The following is a 19,901-nucleotide window of genomic DNA, read 5'->3' on the forward strand; positions in this document are numbered from 1 at the left end:
CAAAAACCTTTGCCGCAACTAGCACTGCGTAACAATCGGCCCGATGAACGAACGCTAAAAACAGGATTGACGGAGCAATAATGAAAAGCATCACAAATTATATAAATATATTATTATATAGTTGGTATATTATGTAGGCCCATTGGTCAACGGTGTTGCGGCAAAACGAGAATTATATAATATATACTCCTTCAACCTCTTTCTATTAGTACCATTCTTTTCTTCTGTATATTTGACCACTTTTTCACTATATCTTCCTTTTTATTCTTTTGTCTTATCACATTATCTATTTCTTCTCTCACACGGCCTACGTGGCGCAGTGGTTAAGGTGGCGCGATGCGATGAGAGGTCGTTCGAATCCGACACGGAACAAATATTTGTGCGATCCACATATAGTTGTTTCAGGTCTAGTTGTACTTTGTGTAAGTTGTTTGTATGTTTGTAAAAGTCCCCGCGACACAAGAGCAATTCTTAGTGCAGGAATTACCTTTTTTAAAAACACATTAATAAAAAACTTTGTCACAATCTTCTGTATCATTCTTCTTATTCTTATGTCAAAATATGATTTTCTATCCCCCCACTATTTCTTCTACTTTCATACTCTACTCTTCTTCATATAAACATAGAAACAAACCTCGCCTGAAAACTCGTTTTGTCGCAAAACCGTTGATCTGAATATTGTAAGCAATCGTAACACCATGTACTTTAAACTGTACGTTTGTCCAGAGATACTGATATTTATTTATATTAACAATGGCTTATCTATAGAAAATAAGGTATTTAATTGATTAATTGTGTTTTCGATACAAAAGTATAGGAGAATCGTACTTAAACGTAAAAAAAACTAATTTTCTACAGTCGGCTTTCGACAATCGGCTAGCTATCGAGAAATTTTCTATGTAAATCAGCAGACAAATTTTGCAGAACATTTGAAAATGTCAAACTCTCGATACTCGATAGTACTGGCTGTTGAGAATCGCGCTACTGATAAGAAAAGTTCTTAATAGAAATACTCAGAAACAACTTTTTTGGTCTGAACCGGGATTGGAACTTAAGACGCGGCAGTCGCATACACTACTGAATGCACTAAAGAATATAATAATATTAAAATAAGGGAGTTTTCTCTTACCCATGTATCTCCCAACCTCCTCGACCCGCCCTTAATGACAAACACCAATTCTGCAAAAAAAATAATAATAGGGTAGTTGACTATCATTCAAATCAGCTACTCTTTATGAAATGTCAAAAACACATTTTAGTATAGAAATATGGTGTAGTGACGTCACTATGTCATATTTTCGTTGGTATCAAATGAGTGTCTAGTAAAATGTTTCAGTCTGTAATAATTACAATATCAACATTAACGAAAAAATACACAGCCTGAGCATTTTAGATGAACCTTTTACGAGTACAAGTTTATGATATTTTACCTACCCCCCGGTTCTGAGTACATTTAGCGGTAGTTTATCTGTTCATTAGCGTTTTTTTATATGAGTTTAAGAGTCCTGCCTCACTAAGACGCTATGGCGGCGTCGCTGGCTACGTATCCAAGCAGTTAACATTGAAATGTATGTCAACTAACTCACGTGGCGACGGTGTGGTAACGTGACATTTCGCCCTAGTGAAGCAGGGCTCTAAACGCTATTGAATAGATAAACTACCGCTAAATGTACCTCAGAAACTGGGGGTTAGTCAACTACCCTATTATAACAGCGATGTAACCATCAAATAAAGATCTTAATTAAGGCTTGTGATAAACAACGGATATTAATTAATTTAATGTTAATTGTAAAGCGTACCGACAAATAAGGATTTAGCTTTTATATAAACGTCTTAAAATCAAGACATGTTCTTTTATAGGGAATATTATGGTAAAGTTATGATAGATGGCGCCACTCTGCTATTTATTAGGTTTTATTGAAATTGTAGCTTATAGAAAACAAAGAAATATAGCTATGGGCCGTGGCTATGTCCACGGAATTAGCATTCAAATCTTCATAAGAGAGAAAATTATATTTCAGATTTTAAAATTATTGCAAATCGGATAACCAGCCTTGTCGTGATAGAAGGACAAACAAACATACGCCCTCACATATGTGCATGATTTATCGTAAAACGTTATTGTGACGAAAAAATAATTACATTTAACAACATAAAATCATTATAAAGTATGGTACAGGTGGCGCCTCTATCGACAAAAACTTGTACTAATATTCCTTATTGAGAAATAACCCGTGCCCACTTATATGACATTAAAATATCTTTATCATATTAAGTTAAAATATTAATATAAGGTGCACAATATATGCTTATCATTATATAAAAATATTGGAATATATAACCATTTTTCATTTTGAATACTGTGTTAGATAATAGTAAAATAATATGATTAAAATGAATAATTAATGCGGAACTGGTCATAAAATAATTTAAAAGGTTACGATACCTTGTTACCGAATGGTTAGAAACTGTGTACGAAAGTAGGCTTAAAATTAATAATTGTTGTTCAAATAAAGTGCAGTAGAAAAAGCTAGTGAAGAATAAAAAGTATTTTAGAATTGAATAAAAAATGGGCGTATTTGCTATGTATTAACGTTATATAAGAATTTGCAGTTACTTGTAAAAGTTGATCATTATTGTGAGCGCGGTCGTGACGTGAGCGTTGCGTTGTTGTGACGTGTAAGTTGCGTTGTCGTGACGTGTAAGTTGCGTTGTCGTGATGTGTGACGTGAACGTAGCGTTTTACTGACGTGGTCATAGTGTATCCATAACGTAAGCGTTGCGTTGTCGTGACGTGGGCGTTAGGCCCATAGCACATGGCGTATTTTAAACGCGCAGGCGACGCGCGTATTAGGAACGCACGTCTTCGGCGCCGTAGACGCCGATTCTCGCGTTTGCATTGATGATACAAGCGCGCGCATGAAGCGCGTGTACGCGCAGTAGAAGCGCGTACAAATGAGCGGGGTAGAGATAGAGGGTAGATGCGCGCTCACGCCACCACTGCGCCGCCCGCGCCTCAAGCCAGTGTACGCAGTGTTATATCAACGGACGCCATTGTACAACTGGAGAGAGGAGTCTCTGATCAAAACGCAAAGGCTACGAGCGACTACAGCACGTATACACGCAGTAGAAGTGCGTATACGCGCAGTAGAAGCGCGTTTCACGGCCGCATTGTGTGCTTAAGATACAAGGTTGCGTTCAAATCTCGTATGAAGCGCGTATACGCGCGTCATCTGCGCGTCGTCTGTGCGTATAAAATACGCCGTGTGCTATGGGCCTTACGTTTATGCCACGGGAATGTTGCGTTTTCGTCACGTATCGACTTGCGGTATCGCGACGGAAAAGATAAGTTTTCATCATGTAAAAGTCGGGTAAAATTATACTCAAATCATTTAAAAGATAAAAAAGTAACTTAGATAATATTCAATGAAACGATCTGGTCAAATTGCCTTCATTATTACTAATGAGAATGTCACAAAATTAGATATTAAATGCTTAATATTAATATATAGGAAACTAAGGTTATATTAGCTTGTATGTAAATGGCCTCTCCACTGTCAAAATTATTAAATTAAAATAAATACATAAGAATTTCGTAGGGCAGGGGTTCACAACCTTTTGTCATCTCTCATTAAAATATTAGAAAAAATTGATACTTTTAGTCAGACAACTTAGGAAAGAGCCTTGCCGTGTACGATTTATATAGAGTAGCTGTATCAAATAGACACTGGCAGGTCAGATGACAAAGTTGTTTGACTACAGTCATCATTCGAAGTGCCTAGTCAATGTTTAAAAAATAACCAGATCCTTCAATCAATTAAAATTAATAAACAAAATACCGAAAAGTTGCCAAAAGGTTGGGAACCCCTACCGTATAGAAAAATGAGTCTCAATGTAAATAAGTATAAATACATAATGCGTGTATATGAAACTAAAAACAAATTTAAAAGCAATAACATGAAAAAGTATAGTTTATGTATCAATTATTATAAGTAGTTTATAGAGTGAAAGAGAGGAGTTAACTACAAAATAGATGTAATAATCACATACGACATTTTTCCATTAGAAATAAAAATATTTTGCTTTAAACATTTTCCGTGTTAAATATAATAGACTGTTTCTTAAATATAAACGTATTTTTAATTCGATAAAAATATTTTTTTGTTATAAAAATTATATGTACATCTTTAAATTATTTATTCATTTAGGTCAAATACAGACACTTGAGGCTGTCAAAAATAAATATCTATGATCATATTCAAAATCAAATAACAATCATCTTATATTTGATGCCATTTACTAACTAATTTTTCGTAATATATAAACTAAGGCTTCGTAATATTATATAAATATTATTATAATACGCGTAAACTACAAAATAATATGATACTATAAATTATTCATACTAGAATACTTATAATAAAAGTTATACTAAACTATCTTATAATAAACGTGGTGTAAGCTCTGATTAGTGATACAGTGTTTTGTCTTCACTCATATACAGTTACAACATTGATTGTAAGTGACAAAACACTGTATAACTAATCACAGCTTCATCATCATCATCATCTCAGCCGAGAATCGTCCACTGCTGGACAAAGGCCTCAACACAAATCACAATCACAGCTTACAACACGTTTATTATAAGATGTTATAAGTATTGAATGAAAGCTTTTGGTCAAAAAACATCGACCTTTTTACCTACCATTCCTAGACTGTTTCAATTGACTATTGTCAATTAGTTCATTTACAATAGTGGGTAATTAAAATCAAATCATTTATTCATTTAGGTCGAATGCTGACACTTATGATAGTCAATGATACAGAGAGTGAATTTACCGCCAGTTCGGAAGGTAGGGCCAATGAGAAGAGCTGCCAACAAACTCCTGGCCACTCTTTTTAATCACCAAATGGTTTTAACAATATAAATAAGAGTACCTGTGTATGTACATGAGAAAAAGTTATCTATGAACAATACAAACGTGCTTTATTTGATCTTTGCATAACATGATGGGACAAAGGCGTGATTTAGCAATTTTCTATAACATTAAAAAAAAATTTAAATAAATATCCTTATTTACTTTTTGATGACATAATAATTATACCACTATCCAAACATTATTAGGCATTTCTAATGACAAAAATTAGTTTTCTTTACCCCGTCGCTAGGCCACGTTAAAATAAAATGGGGCCAGCACAGCATGTTTTTGAAAAAGGAAGAAAATCCTGCCTGTCTGATGACAACTCACCTTAGGAATCCCCTCCTTAAAATCACTTAAAAATGGCGATAAATGACCGACTATTGTAAATGAACATCATAATAAGTATAATAATACCGTATATATAATAGCTTTGTATCCATAATAAATACTTAGATAATTTATAATCGTGTACAAAGCTTGCTAACTTCTACATCGTGTGAATAAGCTTAGCTGTAAATATACCTCTATTATTATGGACCATTACAATCTGTAGGTAGCGAAAACCACTCACTAAATTAGCTTTTAGCTAAAACTAGGTATAGCTTTAGCCGTTGTTAGTTATAATTAGTTAAAAATGCGTTGGATTTACGTGCAAATTTTCTTGATTTTATGTAAATAATGTATACCACCTGTAGGTATACCACCAAATTTTTTGCAAATAAATAAATTATATTATTATAAAATCTTATCTTGTTCTACTGGTGAAGGATAACATCGTGATGAAATCTTGTTTGCCTGAGAGTTAGTTTCATCATAACTAAGAACCAGTTTCACGAGCTATAAATATGTATTGGTTTAGCCTATTTGCTGAATAAAGTGCCAGTTAGTAATAAAAAACAAAATCTATTTGATGGTATCTAACGATGTTTAGAAATTGCCTTTTAGTTATGCGTTGCATGTTTGTTATAGAATAGAATACGGGAATTAACACGCATTTTACCTTGGAATGCATGAAATTTTGCGCGCAACTTACTCTGGTCGTTGCCACGGGGTGGCAGGTGATTTAACACAGTTCTTGACGACAAAGTTGCATTGGACTAGCGTGAGGGCTTCAGGGTCTAATACCTTCCATTCCACCGAGACCATGGGGTCTTGTGGATTGAGACATGTCCTGTGTCTTGTAGATTACTCTTGCCCAGCAGTGGGACAGTAATGGTATTTTCTGACTAACATTAATTTTAAATTCAATTTGCACGTAATTTCAACGAGAATGCGCCGTTTCATTACTAGGAAGCCAGCATGGATTTTAATTAACTATAGTATGTATAAATATACAATTATGAGCGAAAATAATTATTAGAAGCATATACATACATAATAATATAGAAAATCAAATATTCAAAAATACTCGAAAATAACAAAAGAATTAGTGAACTTAGTAATCATAATATTAATGTAACATTATACCCGATCGTGATTAAACATTTTTGACATGTATTTTATATAAAACGACTAGCGACATCTAGTGAATCTAAGCAGAACTAAGAAAGGATGATGCAGTTGCGTTAGACTGAAAAGTTAACCATATTCATTGATAGATAGCTTTAAACACAGGTGTGAATTAGTGAATAATAATATTACGAAATCGATGCTGTTTTATAGAAATAGTACGTTGAATATCGCACTTTATTAAGCTCCCGTAGGCATTAACGGTAAACCGCGGGAGCGCCTAACCGCGCGGCTGACCGTTTATACAGTTACTAGCGGACCCGACAGACGTTGTCCTGTCTACACGTCAAAATAACATTGTCCAGCGAACAAAATTGTGAATCTAAACCATTCTCAGATCCCCTTGAACACACACAAAAAATTTCATCAAAATCGGTCCAGTCGTTTAAGAGAAGTTCAGTGACACACTTACAGAAGAATCCATACTAATATTATAAATGCGAAAGTAACTCTGTCTGTCTGTCTGTCTGTCTGTCTGCTACTCAATCACGCCTAAACTACTGAACCAATTTGCATGAAATTTGGTATGGAGATACTTTGATACCCGAGAAAGGACATAGGCTACTTTTTACCCCGGGAAAATTACGCATTTCCCGGGAAAATTCAAGTGGCGAACGAAGTCGCGAATAATCAATATTATAATGACATTGAATTAACAAAATTCCGTTGTCATGGCAACTGTTTTAATGGCGGATATGCCTTAGCGCAAATTTTGAGAATATTTTTCGTGAAAAAAAACGTATATTTTATATCATCACGCTACGACCAATAGGAGCAGAGTAACAGTAAAAAGTGTTACAAACGTGGAAAATTCTGACCCATTCTCTCTTATGTGACGCAAGCGAAGTTGCGCGGGTCAGCTAGTTATATATATAAAGATGTATGCAACCGCATGTGTTTGTACGCACTCAACCGCCGTGAATTTTCAGCCGCCTAGACACAGTATATTAAACTATAACCGCGCGGTAAGCCGGTCTCGCGGTTACCCTTTAGTGCGTAAGGGTGCTAAGTATTTTATGTTGTGCATAGCAGGCCCTATTTTTATCATAAAATATTTTTATATTTATACATTTGCACATTATTTATATAAATTTCGGTGTTGAAATACTATATCTCGTTTTCATTAGTGCCATCTGACGGATATGTAAAGAACTAGTAACGCACTATAGTACTAGACCCTATTTATAGGCGTATATTATATGCCTTAAATCTTACTCAAATAAAAAATATGGTTTAACAACTTAGTAGAGTCCTAGGCGCGATTTATCTAGCATACAAAAAACCATTTATATCCAAAATAATGATTACTTGCTATAACGCTGAAGGAAAACATCGTGATGAAACCTTGCATGCCTAAAATTTGTTTAATTAATTTATTGAGGGCATGCAAAGTCCCCAACCCGCACTTGGTCAGCGTGGTGGGCTCAATACCTAAGCCCCCTTGTTTGGGAGAAGACCCTTGCCCAGCAGTGGGATAGTAATGCTTTTAAAAAATATTCAAAATAAAGTAGTGATATCGATCGCTCGCTATATAAGTGTATACAAGCCACGCTACTAAGTTGTTGAACTATACAACCTTTCAAAATGTATGCTCAATGCCTAAATATTTGCCTTCTAAACTCATCATGTTAGTTAGCACTAAATATCTATACTATTATTATAAAGCTGAAGAGTTTGTTTGTTTGTTTGTTTGAACGCGCTAATCTCAGGAACTACTGGTCCGATTTGAAAACTTCTTTCACTGTCAGATAGTCCATTTATCGAGGAAGGCTATAGGCTATATATCATCACGCTACGACTATAAGGAGCGGAGTAGTAACGAAAAATTTTACAAAAACGGGGAAAATTATGACCCATTCTCTCTTACGTGACGCAAGCGAAGTTGCGCGGGTCAGCTAGTCTTAAATAAATATGTACTTAAATTGATCAGTATCTCTGGACACGCTTGTTATATACAATTCATATCCATATGTAAAAAAATGTAAATGAAAAGAAAGCATGCGTTATAGACTGAATTTCTTTTATGCGAATGCTGAACACTTAACCCCGGTTACTGAGGTCCATTTAGTGGTAGTTTATCTATTCAATAGCGTTTTTTTATATAAGTTAAAACGATTGAATAGATAAACTACCGCTAAATGGACCTCAGAAACCGGAGTTAGTCGGGTTTACATATTCAATAGTACTTATTGAATAACTTTACCTATACTTACTAAATAAATGTGTCTGTAAATAGTTACAAGCCACTACTGTTACTGTTGCCACGCCGCTACCACTGCTTTGGGAGGTCACGGGTTCAATTCCCACACGGGACAATTATTTGTGCTATCCACAAATTGCTTTGTGTCCGTTGTTTGTATGTTTGTAAAAGTCCCCGCGACACAAGAGCAATTCTTAGTGCGGGAGTTGTCTCTTTAAAGAATAAAATACAAGTTGCATTGGCTTGCTCCACGTTTCGGTTTCTTATAGACTTTCATCTCACAGTGGCTTATTGCTATTTTCAGACTCGCAAACTTATATGGCGCGTTTTAAAATCTTTAAATCGATTTTACTGACGATTTGAATAAGTGTCTAGCATTTCGCTGACTGATGTCGCGCGTACATACATTTTATATACTTTGAAATAACTAAATTTCTGCTGATGTAATTGAATTAAGATATAAAAACTGAAATTTGAGAGTAAATCCTCTTTTCTGATCGTAAACGACGTTTTAGTTAACAAATTAGCAATATAAATTGTCTACTGAAAAAGTGTATAGGCGTAATATGTGAATTGTAATACACGAAAACGTGATTTTCTATTATTAATAAAAATCATCATTATTTGTATTATTTCGGATTAATTGAATACATACGACATGTACTTATCTTGTTTTATTATTATTATTGTCAACTTGGGTAACTTTGAATCCTTTGGGTAACATTGAACGTGGGAATTTGAACTAGTTTCGATTATTTTTTCATATGAAACCAACACAATTGATAAAGATTCATTTTAGTTTTGCAAACTTTTATCAATCGTGTTGGTTTCATATGAAAAAATAATCGAAACTAGTTCAAGTACCCACGTTCAATGTTACCAAAATGATTCAAAGTTACCCAAGTTGACTGTAATGCGTATCTTAATTTAAGATATACGACGTCTCTTTTGTACTACGCGACCGACATCAGCGTAAAAGAAATTCAGTTTTCACGGGACACACAACTGTGGTATTTTTCAGTTATTATCCCAGATTTATGTTATACCCGACTATGCAATAACTTATCGGAATCGGTCGAGCTGTTTCGGATGCGTGAGTTTAAAATTAATGGGTAAATTTAGTCGGGTAAAGATTTCAACGAATGTATGCTTTTTTTAAATATCATTTTTTGTAGGAAGTCGATAGATGGCGACAATGGTTTACTAAATAAAATGTGTTCTAAGATTTTGTGTAATTAATTAAGTGTACTATAATCATTAATTGAAGTGGTTTAACTCCCGGTTTTCTGAGGCATATTTAGCGGTAGTTTATCTATTCAATAGCGTTTAAGCTCATATAAACATGACAGTTTGAAGAGATTAACTACCGCTAAATGTACACAGAAACCGGGCATAAATATAAATATTATAAATATTTTTTCTTACTTTTAGTTTATAATTATAATCAGTCATTTAAAAATAACAAGAACTGTGTCGACACATTATTTTGAATCACGGGGCCAAAATACGAGGGAATCTTGATTTTCTTCTTGATATAATTTATGAATATGATTATGTATTTGTAACAAAGATGGCTAGCTAACGAATAAATTACGTATTACAAGAACCAAAGCGCAACCAAAAAAATCTGTTGATATATCATTTGATAAGCTAACCGAAACTTATTCGAAAGTTGTCAATTTGACCAAATTTTTAATCTATATTCAGATGCAAGTATAAGTAGGTCCATCTAGCGGTTAAATAAAAATAAAAAAACATACAGTGTCGCCATCTATCGGTACATACCCTAAAGCTTCTTAGCATAACTTGTGTTGTTTTAAAATTAGTTATTATTATTAATTAACAATTGTTTTATTTATTAATAAGTTGTATTATAAAATGTTGAGTGGGGAAACGTTTCAATTCTAGTCGTGTAAGTAACGGATAACAATGTGTGAGTTGAACAAAACAAGTAAAGTTGTATGCTTATATTGTATTGTTTTGTTATTGTGTTACGACCTTTTCTTGATTTTAACCTTTAAAAAAAAAACTATTTTATAAGTGAACAATAATCTCTGCATCACCCCAAGGTAGACTGGCAGAAAATGCCCCTGGCATTAACTCCGCCTCTATACAGCTTTGTATAATAAGTTTTAAATAAATAAATAATTTATTTGTGGAGTCAAGTTTGGTAAGGATTTTTATAGTATCGTATTTGAAAAATATCTGTTCCGGTTATATTGATTATAAAACAGATTTTTAACTATAACAGAGGTATCCTAAGTTTTAGCTAATTTCGAAAGCTTCTTATATCCTCAAGTTAGCAATGTACGCGCAGATTAAACGATAGGGAACATTATCTAGTAATTATAGTTTAAACATCGGTTCAATTAATTAAAATTATTATTCCTATACCAATATTTAAATGGGAAGAATATTTCAAGATGTCTCACCGGGGACATTGCTAGAAGGGACTACTTATATTATTTAGCAATGTTAATTATAGTCTAAGATCCTCTAAAATTCCAAGATCCACTGGTTTTTTTAGACAACCTATTCGCAAAATATTTATTGATGTATTTTATTTGATAAAAATATCTTTCATCCAAAAACTAGCTCGGTGAAGGTGTACAGCGGGATCCTATACTATTAAACTCTGATTAAAACTATAAAAAAATAATTATTAGTCTTCTAAATATTGTAAACCAATACATATTTCTGCTCTCTGTCGTCACTGGATCGTCCAGAATAAGGTGATTGTATTTGATACTATAACATACTTTTGATATACATCTCTCCATAAGAACATTTACAAAATTCGTAAGTTTCGACACCATATAAACATCACAAAGTCAAACTAAACTGGATTTAGTCCAAACGTACATTTTTCAGTAATATTCTTCATATATTTTCTTTGAATTTTTCCTAATATTATGTATGTATAATCTAATTTGATTTGTCTTTTCCAACTAACATGCTTACCAAATGGATTTACATGAGGTAATGTTTTAAATAATATTTAAGCATGTTTTTTGTTCTTGCATGCCTTTCTTACCCCCGGTTTCCTGAGGTACATTTAACGGTAGTTTATCTATTCAATAGCGTTAAAACTCATAAAAAACCACTATTGAATAGATAAACTACCGCTAAATGTACTCAGAAACCGGGGGTCAATCGTTTGTATGATTCTGTGGCTACATTTTTACTGAATGACGCAGGATAAAATTTAATTATTCTACAGTAAACTTGGGTAACTTTGAATCATTTGGGTAACATTGAACGTGGGAATTTGAACTAGTTTCGATTATATTTTCATATGAAACCAACGCAATTGATAAAAGTTTGCAAAACTAAAATGAATCTTTATCAATTGTGTTAGTTTCATATGAAAAAAATAATCGAAACTAGTACAAATTCCCACTGTCAATGTTACCCAAATGATTCAAAGTTACCCAAGTTGACTGTACATTAAATAATTAATTGTTAATACCCATAAGTTACAAAGTATAATAATAAAATTTTATCCTGATTTGCTCAATGCGAATTTTGTAACAAGATAAATTAAAGTTTAGCGATTTTTTTACATTTTCAAAAATTATTTTCGTTTAATTTGTTTAAGAATATGTAAATAGCTTAGCATAAATGAGTACACGGTTCATTAGGTTTCTTTCAGTGAGCTCGTGAGGTACCCAAATAACGAGCTTTTTTGAGTAGAGAACAGATTTTATTACAAGTTCATACATACTATAATGCGAAAAGACTTTTTCCTCGACCTAATATATAACAATATTTCTCAATAGTAGCCCGGTTAAACAGCAATAGTCTACCTATTACATGGGACTAACATTGTTAATGGCGAAACGTGGGTGTATTTTATACACCTCAGCCTACAAATTCGGGTCTAGAAGGCATTTAATTGTGTATCTATACTAATATTATAAAGCTGAAGAGTTTGTTTGTTTGTTTGAACGCGCTAATCTCAGGAAATACTGATCCGATTTGAAAAAGTCTTTCAGTGTTAGATAGCTTATTTATCGAGGAAGGCTATATGCTATATATCATCACGCTACGACCAATAGGAGCAGAGTACCAGTAAAAAATGTTACAAAAACGGGGAAAATTATGACCTATTCTCTTTTATGTGACGTAAGCGAAGTTGCGCGGGTCAGCTAGTGTATACATAAATGCTCTCAACTAATACTCACCCGTTTGTTTCCAGGTCTACTCCGCTACAAGGTAGACTTCCAATCCATGCAGTTGGACGACGAGGAGATCGACAACCTGTACGATATAGACGACTATTAATCGCACGGTCGCAACGGACACCTCGTTACTGTCGCACGTGTGATACTGTACGTCGTTCATGCTGTTACACTGACATAATATATTATTGACTTAAAACTGTATTAAACTAGGGGGTTTTCTCACGGAATTAGGGAGGGGTATGACCTGCCATTGATAGGGCAAGAGTCTAGGAAAGGGTGGTCTACTCCCGGGACGAAAGAGGGTTTAAGACCCATTGATAGGGCAAGGGTCTAGGAAAGAGTGATTAGGCCTATCACTGTTTTAGTGATGGGTAAGAGTCTTCTCCCTAAATGAGAGAGGGGTTAGACCTGCTGTCTCTGATGGGAGATGGTCTATTCCCAGGATGAGAGAGGTAAGGCCTGCCACTGATGTGGCTAGGGTCTTCTACAGGAAAGAGTGTTTAGGCCTATTACCGTTCTACTTCTGGGTAAGGGTCTTCTCCCTGTACAAAAGAGGGGTGGGGCCTGCCATTGCTGTGGAAGGGTCTTCTTTAGTGAATTGTAGGGTTGGGCCTCGTTCTGTGCTACTGCTTGTGTAATAGTCTACTCCCGTAATGAGAGGGGCTTACAGCCCTTACTGCCTCCGATGTGCATAGGTCGCATCCCGGGAGATCTCAGCAATGAGAGAAGGGTTAGGTATCGTTTTTAGCTTAATACTGGCCAAGTACTGGGTAGATATATCTAGCGGCTGCAAGTTAGGCCTTGAGTTTTCTCAGTAAACGTGCACTATTAGGCCTAGGAGACTCCAACCCCATTTTCCAGAAATCTTAAACCTCTCTCTTGCCTATAGTATTCTGTATTTAATGGGTTAAATCCGGGGGTGAGCCCCTCCCCCTAAATTAACCTTTCTCTTGCGTATGTTATTCTATATACAGTTTAAATTCTGGGGGATAGGTTCCCTCCCCTCTCAATTTTGTTATTAAGTCAGTGTAACAGTAAAAAGACCGCTATAAAAAGACCGTAATGAAGTTTTTATATGTTCTGTTGTCTGTTCGTGAATGAAGTATATACGTGGTGAGGTATTTCGGTCTTTTAGCGGAAAGACCAGCGGTTCCCGACTGTTTTATTGTATACAGTAGGGGAATTTAACATAACTGCCTACCCCTATGGGGAAATGGCGTGATATTGTTTGTACGTATGTATGTATGTATGTACGTATGTATGTATGTATGTATATACGTATGTATGTACGTATGTTAATATCACGCCTGAAATACTCATTGGTGTAGGCATAGTTACATTTATTTAGCGAAAATTTCATCGTTTTATTATTTCGTCATATCCGATTGTTAGACATAGTTTAAATTAGTTACATTAGAAAGAAAATTTGTTAATTTGTATAGATTTATTAATATGAAAAATGTTATTAAAGAAAAAGCTCATGAAACGGGATAAATATTGTAAACATACCCAAGTGGCTAAGTATCAACAGCCGCACGGATCGATCTCTCAGGTTAAGCTACGCTTGCCGAGCTTGGTCAGTGGATGGGTGACCATACTGTACATACCGAGTTTCTCCGTGTCTCGGAAAGGGACGTTAAACTGTGGCTGTCATTTTCAAAGATCTTTGACAGTCGTTAACAGTAGTCAGAAGTTTGAAAGTCTGACAACCAGTCTTACCGAAGGGTATCGTGTTATAACCCACGTAACTGGGTTGTGGAGAATTAGCCCCTGGTTTCTGGGGTACGTTTAGCGGTAGTTTATCTAACGAGTTTAAACGTTATTGAATAGATAAACTACCGCTAAATGTACCTCAGAAACCGGCGGTATGTGAAGATTAAACACTATATAACTAATCAGAACTTACATCACGTTTATTATTAAGATAATTTACAATATTTATCTCCATTTCTTAAGCTATATTGAAATTTCAACGTGTCTTTATATATAAGTCTATGATATTAAACAAGACTGAGATTTGTTTGTCGCAAAAGAACCGCTGGTCGCATTGAAGGCGTTATAGTTAGCGAAATAAATACATATACATACATCTAGACATATTATGTAGAAAATATTATTATATATCACTATTGGAAATTACTTCTTACCCTCTTATTCATAAAAATACATGAAGTTATGAAAGGCTTATAAAGTGTTTTGTTTCTTTCACTTCTCAGCGAAATGAAAAAGAGAAAACATATAGTAGCTTTTTAACTAAAATAGGTTTATAGTGTGTTTATGAGTAAGAGGGTATATTATATAGGATTTCGTTCGCGTGAAAAGATTTTCCATTGGTGATAACTTACTTCTAAATAAGGATTTCCTTCTGGTGGAAAGATTTTCAGATGTAAAAAGTATCCTATGTATCTATCTCTATGCTAAATTTCATCACAATTAGCTTATTGATTTATCAGTAAAAGCATTACATAGTTTTATATACAATTCGCCTGAAAGTATGTAAAACTTTCGCGTTTATAATTTAGTGTGGACTAGATTTATATTCTAAAAAGTAGCCTATATACTTCCTTAGAATATAGTCTATTACCGAGTTACATTTTATCCAATACGGTTCAGCCGTTTTGGTGTAAAACACTTGCATTTAAAATATAAGTGATATATAATTTATTTTACTTGATAAATATGAATAGATATATTCTATATGTATTTAATTTGCACAAGAAACACAGTGCATTAACGAAATTTTTCGCATTCAGAATATATACGTATATAAGTGATTATATAACACAGATATATGATAATTTCAGTATCTTAAAGATAGATGGCAGCACTAGGGTTACCTTGCTTTGCTTTTCTTTAGTTTAAGGCGCCCATAGCCAGTTGCGCTCACCGGTCGGTAAACGATCTGTGGGTTAAGCAACCCTTGGCGAGGTCAATCTATAGATGGGTGACCGCATAGTGGTATTTGAACTGGGCGTCTCCTTGTCTCGGAGGGCTTAACAAGTCCTGGTTGTTGTCAATTAAGATAACAGTCGTTAAGCCACGTCAAAGGCTTTTGGCTTGAACAACTTTGACACTAGGTTGACCACTAACCATACGATAAGAAGTAATAGTACGAATCGTTTACGTTTGTGGACCTGAATATAGCAACGAGCCGCTTTTTAAACTGTTTTAACATATATCTGTGTTATACAAAATGTCGCACGATTATTCGCATCAATGATACTGAACGACCATCCTCCATTTTATTATAAAAGATTTACGTATATCTTAACTAATTACTACACTTGGTTTTATATGCATTTTTATGTTGATAGGCAATGATTGCTTTTGCTAAGGGATGTAATCTATAACTTTGCAATGTTTTATTAAAAGCGGTTCAGCCGTTTTGTCCTAAAAGGACGATAAACAAACACAATATTTGTATGTTTGTAAAATTCCCCGCAAGATAAGACTAGTACTTTGTACGGGGAGTTGTCCTTTTCTAATTAATCATTTTTCAGTGCATTTACCTGCAAGAAATCAGTCTCAGGACATGATTTCTGAACCTATAACCTCTGATGAAATTCATCAAAATCGGTCTAGCTGTTTAACTCTAAAGGCACAACAGACTTTCGCATTTATAAAATTAGTATAAGATATACGTTTCTAAGGGCCAACTTTAGAGCTTTTGAATAACTATCAGATAACCTTATCTGCACACACACGATGGACATCGTTGTAGAGGCCGACCACGACGAAGGTGGCATGACGATTTAGCGGCATTTGCGGGTCCATCGTGGTGGAGCATGGCACAAGATAGACAGGTTTGGAAGGAAAGAGGGGAGGCCTTTGCCCAGCAGTGGGACACATAAAGGGCTAACAAAAAAAAAATTTGCTAGTTATCTGCTAGTTAGTGACATTTTTTTTTAAAAACGTGTCACATTTCTATCCTATGCTATCTGGGATTTATCCGGAAGTGTAAAAACTGGTCTTCAAAGTATTCTTTGTCGTTAGTTAAGATGCGAAAAAGCTTTACATATATTTTACCCGCGTATCTGCGACAATCGCAATTGCGTTTAGTCTGAATGCGACAAAAAGCCTACCAAGACGTCTTGTATTTTTTGTTCTCATTAAAATACGTTTATTTAATTATTATGAAGAATATTTGATTGCTATGTATTAGTCGATAACAAATGCACAGGTATTTTAAAGAGCTATTTTATTTGTTATGATAATAAAGAGGCGGTTGGTGGTCATTTTATTGTTTTATTTCATTACTAGAAGCTTCCCGCGACTTTGTCTCCGTGGTAACCCTTCCCGTGTAAATCCCGATCCCTCGGGAACTCCGGGATAGTAAGTAGCTTATGTGTTATTCTAGGTCTTCGGCTACCTTTATGCCAAGGTTCATCGTAATCGATTCAGTAGTATTTGCGTGAAAGAGTAACAAACAACCATATATTCTCACAAACTTTCGCATTTATTATATTAGTAAATTATTTGGGAGATGAAGGCATGTGAGGTTGAGGAAGGAGGATAGGGCGAAGTGGAGGAAGAGTTTCCGAAAGGCTGACCCCACCACCATATGGGACGAATAGCCAGGAAGAGAGAGAGAGATTCACTTATGTTTGAATTATATTCAGTTATATTATTTACCCTTGATTTGAATATTACTTAACTTGACAGTTACCTCTGTGACATGAAAGTGTTTCCGAATGATGATCGTGAGGTATTGGGTTCAATTTCAGTAGCGCATTAGTGCAAAATAATATTGGTCTTTTCTAATTTACACACAAAATCATTCTAATATACCGCCGACTACAATTACTACGCACCTGACCTTTTTTTACTTATCTTGAAATATATTTTACTATTATATACTTAATACATAAATATTTTTATAGCATAAACTCTTCTATTCAATGTGACCAACATTGTAAAAGGCGAAACGTGAGTATATTATTCATACATCTTCGAGTATAAGGCTGCGTTTCCACCAGAGATGTGCGATGGAAATGTGTCGTGCGAGGATGTCTAGCTGTGCTGTGAAAATGTGTGGGTGTTTCCACCAAAGCTGTGCGATGAAAATGTGTCTACGAGGATGTGTAGCGGAGCTGTGAAAATGCGCATTATGTGTGGTGCGAGGATGCGTTGCGAAGCTGTGAAATGTATCGACGGGGGTGCGGTGTAGTGGGAGCGGCCAATTTTTCCTTGGTGCTGATGCATTCTCTGTAGTGAGTGTCTTCCTTCTTGATAATGTTCTCAATCAAATTGTGTAACTCATAAAAGTTACTTCTAGATACTCGATAAGAATTTTCGAATATTTCATCATCAGCCGTATAAAAAAAGGTAAAGAATTCTCCATGTAAACGATGATATTTAATATGGTTACGTATCCAAAACCTGTGTGTTCTTCTATTGTTTAAAATTATAGAACTAATAAACTCCGTATCTTCTGCTTCCATTTCTTCATCGCAAATTGTTAAATATAAAAGTATCTTCTTTTTCCAATTATCCATATCTATTTTACGCACTTCTACTTCCAACAAACTCCGTCTATGGACTGGCTGGTACAGTATGCGCAAACCTCGCAACACATCCTTCTCAACACATCCCTCGCACACATCCCTCGTACACATCCCTCGCACACATTCCTCGCTTGTTTTGTATGCGCAAAAATCTAGCTCCGCTGAGCCGTTTCCACCAGAGCTGTGCTGACCGAGGCGAGGTAAATGAAGCGATTCTATTGGTTCTTTACAAACACATCCCTCGCTACGCATCCTCGCACATCTCTGGTGGAAACGCAGCCTAAAAGGCATGTTAATAAGTTAATGTAAGTATAATATTACGTATTTATTTTTTTATTGATAAATAACATGACCTAGGAAATGCTTAAAAGCTTATTAAGTAAATTATAAAAAACTATGACGTCACGAGGTCATACTGATAATTTAAACAAAAAATATATTAATATTCTTCCTGTATTTATAAAAACATAACCATGGCCGGTCTCAACTTAAGTAAGATTAACCGTGGCTTAGCAACAACCAAATAAAGATTAATACACATTGACTCATGCTCATACTAAGGTGCTAAGTGTGGGTATGTTGCTAGGTGTTGCTAACTCGTAAAGCGACTATAGAAGAAGCGTTTAAAGTGAAAAATTTGATAACTTTTGTAATGAAAATTACGTTTACGTTAAAATGGGGAAGTTAGTACAACGTAACCACAGTCCTGCCCCACTTATTCCAGATTCCTATATCATGAAAGCGAAATGAGGTAGGGGTTAGGCCTTAAGCCACGCAACCCAAGTGCAGGTTAAGGACTTTCCATACCTTCAAGAAATGATCTAAAGAACTCTCAGGCATGCAAGGTTGCATCACGATGTTATCTCTCATGGTTGGAACAGATGATAATTATTTCTAATACATTATTAATTTCGAAAAGTCATTGATGAACTGCCTCGATAGTAGTGTCTTTGGTCTAGCTATCACCCCCTCGAAAAGTTCCAGTACCCACTAGGGGGGCAATATCACCCCCGTTGTGAATCTACGCTCTAGCTAATTGGTAAAAACTATTTAAAATTTCGAAATGTTTGACCAATTTTATCAAAAAAATATATATTATAAGCCCTAAAATACAAATAAGTAATAACTGCAGCGTATAAATACCTCAAAAACATTACATAAAGCAATTTCAAAGTGTATAACCCGCTCAAAAGTACTAACCACCAAAAACCAGACAACAACCGAGGCCGGTAACCCGCAATTGATTTTTTACTGTTTATAGTTCAAAAATAACACACACGTGCTTCAAAATCTAAATTTAGCTTCACAGTCATCTTTTGAACAAAAACTAACCGCAAAAAGTGTTCCGTGTGGTACAAAAAAGTGTAGGTTAGGGTCTTCTGAGAATTATTACGATGTGGTATCGATAGCCCATTGTTGAGATTGTGGACTAATTTTGTGGAGGTTTTCCTGTTACCAAACTTAGTAGCTGAAACGTAGTAGCTACCCGGAGATTATGTGTGTCTTTGTAAGGTATTGTGGTTATATTTATTATTTTCTAGAGGAGCTCGTGGCTTTGTTAACAACAGCCGCGCGGATCGAT

At 35.0% G+C, this 19,901-nt stretch overlaps 1 protein-coding gene across 1 annotated transcript in view; it reads left to right on the top strand.

Moving 5' to 3' along the window:
* Positions 1-17,050, top strand: part of eRF1 (eukaryotic release factor 1) — a 39,754-nt gene extending 22,704 nt beyond the window's left edge. The window contains exon 9 of the mRNA XM_076133187.1: positions 12,830-17,050. Within this exon, the coding sequence (XP_075989302.1) occupies positions 12,830-12,915 (86 nt within the window). The 3' untranslated portion in view covers positions 12,916-17,050. The remainder of the gene's footprint in view (positions 1-12,829) is intronic.
* The last annotated feature ends 2,851 nt before the right edge of the window (positions 17,051-19,901 follow it).

Source organism: Anticarsia gemmatalis, chromosome 29 (assembly GCF_050436995.1).
Source record: "Anticarsia gemmatalis isolate Benzon Research Colony breed Stoneville strain chromosome 29, ilAntGemm2 primary, whole genome shotgun sequence".
In the NCBI taxonomy this organism is placed as follows: Eukaryota; Metazoa; Arthropoda; class Insecta; order Lepidoptera; family Erebidae; genus Anticarsia; species Anticarsia gemmatalis.